General features: G+C 34.4%; 1 protein-coding gene across 1 annotated transcript; it reads left to right on the forward strand.

The window, feature by feature from the left end:
• The first annotated feature begins 1876 nt into the window (after positions 1-1876).
• On the forward strand, positions 1877-4681 carry LOC132738953 (kelch-like protein 24). The gene is made up of 2 exons (XM_060726580.1): positions 1877-2377; positions 2611-4681. Exons 1-2 carry the CDS (start codon positions 2344-2346, stop codon positions 4347-4349), a joined length of 1773 nt encoding a protein of 590 aa, XP_060582563.1. The 5' UTR covers positions 1877-2343; the 3' UTR covers positions 4350-4681.
• The last annotated feature ends 204 nt before the right edge of the window (positions 4682-4885 follow it).

Consider the following 4885-nt stretch of genomic DNA (forward strand, 5'->3'; position numbering starts at 1 on the left):
ATTTCAAACTATAGATATATTGAATAAAAACAACTACAATGTATTTTCAATGATTTCCGAAGCTGCCATTTTTAACTCGCTCCAACATTTCATGAAATGGGGAAACGAGTCCAAAATTACCTGATAGTATCCCACTAGTCAATGGCCAGTAAGTCTATAGCAATATAATTAACTTGTTTTGCATAATATAAATACATGTATACCAACCATGTTTGTAACCTTCCTGTAGTAATCATTAAATTTTAGAGTTCTATCATCACTGGTGCCGGTAATACGGTGTGAACATGCTCGTTTTATTTCATATAAAATATCAACATACAAATAAGTCTGATTGATAAACTATGACCAGATGTAAAATTATTAAAAAAAAACAAAACAACGAAGAACGAGAAAATTCAAAATAAGACGTTTTAATAAAATAAAAAAAATAAATGGCATTTGACCATTGAGTAAAGGTCATTTAGGGGTTAGGGTCATCATGTCCAATTGAGCTATTTTGTCTACAAGAATTAAGGCTTTCGATGCGGCGTCAAGAAAGAAAGATAATCATAGACCGACCACAGTTTTTTTTTCATTTTAGACATCTACATGAGATGTTTTCGTTTTTAACAGAACAGAACAGATATTTTATTAAGACTTGTACAAAGTACATCATCTACAATACATTACATTCACATATGTATAATAGCTGCATGAAAATTAACAAACAAAATCAGGATATCACATTTTACGTATACAATAGTTTCATGACAACAAACAAACATGCAATCAATCAATCAATCAATCAATCAATCAATCTATCAATCAAACAAACAAACAAACAAACAAACATGTAGCTATGGAAAAATGTGTATTTACTATCTACTTTTATAATTAAATAAGATGCTTTTATGGGTATTTTTGGAATCAAAACAAAACATTTGGAGAATGAACATTAATTGTAATCAGACAGTAGCAGTTGAAAGTACATACCTAATGGAAAGAGCTTCTTTAACAAATTTGGATAAACGTATAAGCTCATTTTTATTTTTTGAGTTTAACAATTGAGTAAATATGTAACCTGGGTTGTTGTTTAAATGAAAATACATAGCAATAGCATTATTTTTCACGATGAAACAGTTCATTTTGATGCTAAATTCATGCAATTGGAAAAGTCGCCACAACTAGTTCAAATAAGAATTATCAGCAACTTTATGTTTCCTGGAAACTAATAAAATCTAAATCGTATAGCATTCTTTTTTTTGTTTTATATATTCGAGACACAGTTTACAAAACATTATAATAGGACAGTGTTCACTTTACCTTTATTGGCACTTAATTAAAACTTCGACGACATGTACTAGCTCGGAAGAAGAAAGAATTTACCGTATACCTCCGAAACTCTGATTTTTACCAGGCGTGACCACATAACATAGACTTCAGTGTTATAATATTTTTCTGGTACTTCAGGATCATTGAGTCCAGCATTTTAAAGTATTAAGCTCAAGCCGGTGCTAGGGGGCGTGAGGGATGTTGCACTTTTTCATTAATCCCTCATGTACAGACTCAATCAAACCAAGTCTGCAATTTTCGTGTAATTTTGCTGTTTTTAATGCTTCCGAGGGATACATTTTTTCCAGATATTCATACTTGTATCATTTCTTTCTTTCTTTTCATACTTTTGTACTCATAACTGTGCATCAAATCTTTAATTGCTTTTCACCTGGTTCCACGCACGCACATACATTTGTATATACAGGTATCTTAAGGTATATATCATTTATCAGTCCCGTAGTGGTAGCCTAAAAGCAAGGGTGATGTTTTATTGGGGGCTTTTGACAGTTACATGCAAACACTTGAAACTTTATTGCTTAAAAACAAACAACATGAACAACTTTTTCTGCTGATAGATCTGCAGTTTATCTTAAACACATATCTTTAATAGTCCATTAATGCCAATTTATGACCGATTAAAAGTAGAAAGTGCGCGTTCCTTTGTAGATAGATGATCGATTATCGTTTGGTAAGGTAATAGCTTTTGGAATATCACATTTCCTAGCCACTCAATGTATTAATTACAACGGATATATTTTATCGACTTGTTACCTTACAAAATCTTACTACATGATCTTTATCGATAAAAGGTTTTGTTTTTTTCCGCGGTGATTGTATCTCAAGTGTTTAGAAATTGATCAACCACGTTTTGTTCATAAAAACGTATCAAGTATTAAAATTGCGACAAATAAGAAAGCTAAGAGGAACATTATCATCGCGTTTGAAATTGGAAAATTCTTTTATAGAGTACGAAGTAGTGAATATCTTAAAAGCATAGACGAATAAAAGATCAGCGATTAAATAACAAGTATGACTGATGGGCTGAATACACAGTCTAATAAGGGTAAGCCATTTAAGACATTTGCAAATTTAGAAATATTTAGAAATAGCACACAATATTGGAAATATCGAGAGTGTGTAGCTTGTTTCATAATATATAAAATTAATGTTTAATCATTCATTAGTTATAAAAGGTATATATATGCAATCGTATTAACATTTTCCAGATATAAAGGCATTCGCATGTACTTATCTGAAGCAATTTTCAAAACGACCTCGTTTGATTTTCATTTTCAGGAGAAGCTTGGAAGCTAAGATTCTTGGAATCTCTTGGACACAGCCTCCGTGAGCAACAGCGTTCCGGATTACACTGTGACGTAATCGTTAAAGTTGAAGGGGTTTCGTTCCATTGTCACAAAGCGATCTTATGCGCGGTGTCCCCATATTTCACAGCCATGTTTGCACATGATATGAAAGAGTCGCGAGAATCAGTGGTGACATTTCACGAGACAAAAGCAGATGTGTTTGAGCTACTACTGGATCTTATTTATAATGGTAGAGACATTATAACAGACGACAATATTCAAGATATGTTAGAAATTTCAACCATGATGCAAATAGAAGTAATTATAGAAAGGATAGAAGATTATCTGAAGGAAAAACTCTCAGTTGAAAATTTTATAGATATTTGGTATCTAGCTAAGAAATATAACTGCCAGCGCTTAGTTAAGTTCATTTGGAAATTTATGACGCAACATTTTGAAGATTTGTCCGCAAGTGGAGAGCTTGATTTATTGCCCTATGATACTTTTGAATCATTGTTAGCAGACGATAATCTCGTTGCAAAATCAGAAGATGTCGTCTGCAACGCTGCTTTGAATTGGCTGATAGCAGACGACAAAAACCGTAAAGTTCATACTTCAAATTTGCTTTCTATTCTCCGTCTGCCACTTTGTTCTCCGGATTATATAATGAATATATTCAGCCATTCAGAACAGGTTAAGCATTTGTCAGAAGCTATATCTGCATACCAAAATGCTTTCAGATACCGGATGTGCTTGGCGCAGAAACAAAATTACACGTCGATGCAGACGACAAATAGAGCCGGAAGTCGACAAGATGATGTGATGGTTGTCATAGGAGGAGCTGATACTTCCGAATATTCCGGATCAGGAGTGCGATGCTACAGTTTTGGAAGAAAACAATGGTATACTTTACCACCACTTCCAAAATCTGTAGGACCTTATTACGCCATGTGTACATTTGGGGATGACATTTACGTTTCAGGTGGCCAATATCATCGTGAAACTTTTCATAAATTTGAGTCAGCAACATGCTCTTGGTTGCCAATGGCAAAAATGATAAATGGGAGGTACCAACATGCTATGGTTGCAGTGGGTGATTCTATTTACGTACTGGGTGGAGAAGGAAGCACAAAAATCAAGGAAATCGACGAATATCAGGTCAATAATGGATTGTGGGAAAGTTCTGGGAAACTAGCAGAAGAGATATCTTACGCTAACGCAGCTGTGACAGGTCAGAAAATATTAATCTATGGAGGGAACAGTACCCACAGCGAATATAGTGACTCCGTTCAAAGTTTTGACACCTATGCTAAACAGGTAACGCTTGTGACGTCAATTACGTTACCAGGGCTGGGTTGTCACTCGGTCACGTGCGATTCTAACGTGTACGTGATATCTGTTGACGGAAGAATATCATGCATTACGAACACCCAGGAAGTTTCATTAATCGGAAACATTAAAAACTTTGACCCAAAAAGATTTGCTGTTGTGCAGTTTAAGGGTATATTTTATATTGTGACTAGTTCTAGAAAGGTGAAGGACACGGAGGAAATGTCAAAAGTTCTCGTGTTTGATCCATCTTCGCATGACGTCATAGACACAATGAACATACCTCCGGTTGGTAAAATGCCCTGGCTTACAAGTGGAACCCGGCTATCGTGTGCTAAAATCTCCATTGGTAAACACCATTTACAAGAAGTTGTCGGAACCGGACACAAGGAGAGCACGTGAATGCAATGCAAATAAGTAATTCTAATAACATTCCATGCAAAACTAAAACAGTTGATAATTCAGAAGTCTCAATATATGCATATTATACGTTATTTAAACAGTAAAAAAACCGTTAGGATCTTTGTAACAAGACTCCAACGTTTGTCTAAAATTATTATAAACTTGTTTTTCAGTGAAAACTAGAAAGTCGTCATTCAACGTGAACTTAACGTTTTTTATTCTTCTGCTCTCAGGTCAGTTTTAAACAAATAAAGCCAGATAACCCACTATATTCTCATTCTTGTTTGGGTAACGTAACATTAATGAGACACGTTATTTATTGTAACGTACGTTACAATTGTAACGTAACTTTAAGACTGTTTTCGTCTCGTATGTGAAATTTACCGCGACTGGTTATCAGCCGCCTAACAGTCTAAAGACATGATCCGTATGACAATACTTGATCCCTTCTATTGATAAATTTATCAGCATTGTGTCCTGTTTTATACCTTAGATATCGACAGAGTTGATTTTTTTTTGGAATACGCTTAATAAAA

Source organism: Ruditapes philippinarum, unplaced genomic scaffold (genome assembly GCF_026571515.1).
Source record: "Ruditapes philippinarum isolate M1 unplaced genomic scaffold, ASM2657151v2 ctg5096_1_1_1_1, whole genome shotgun sequence".
NCBI classification, from domain to species: domain Eukaryota; kingdom Metazoa; phylum Mollusca; class Bivalvia; order Venerida; family Veneridae; genus Ruditapes; species Ruditapes philippinarum.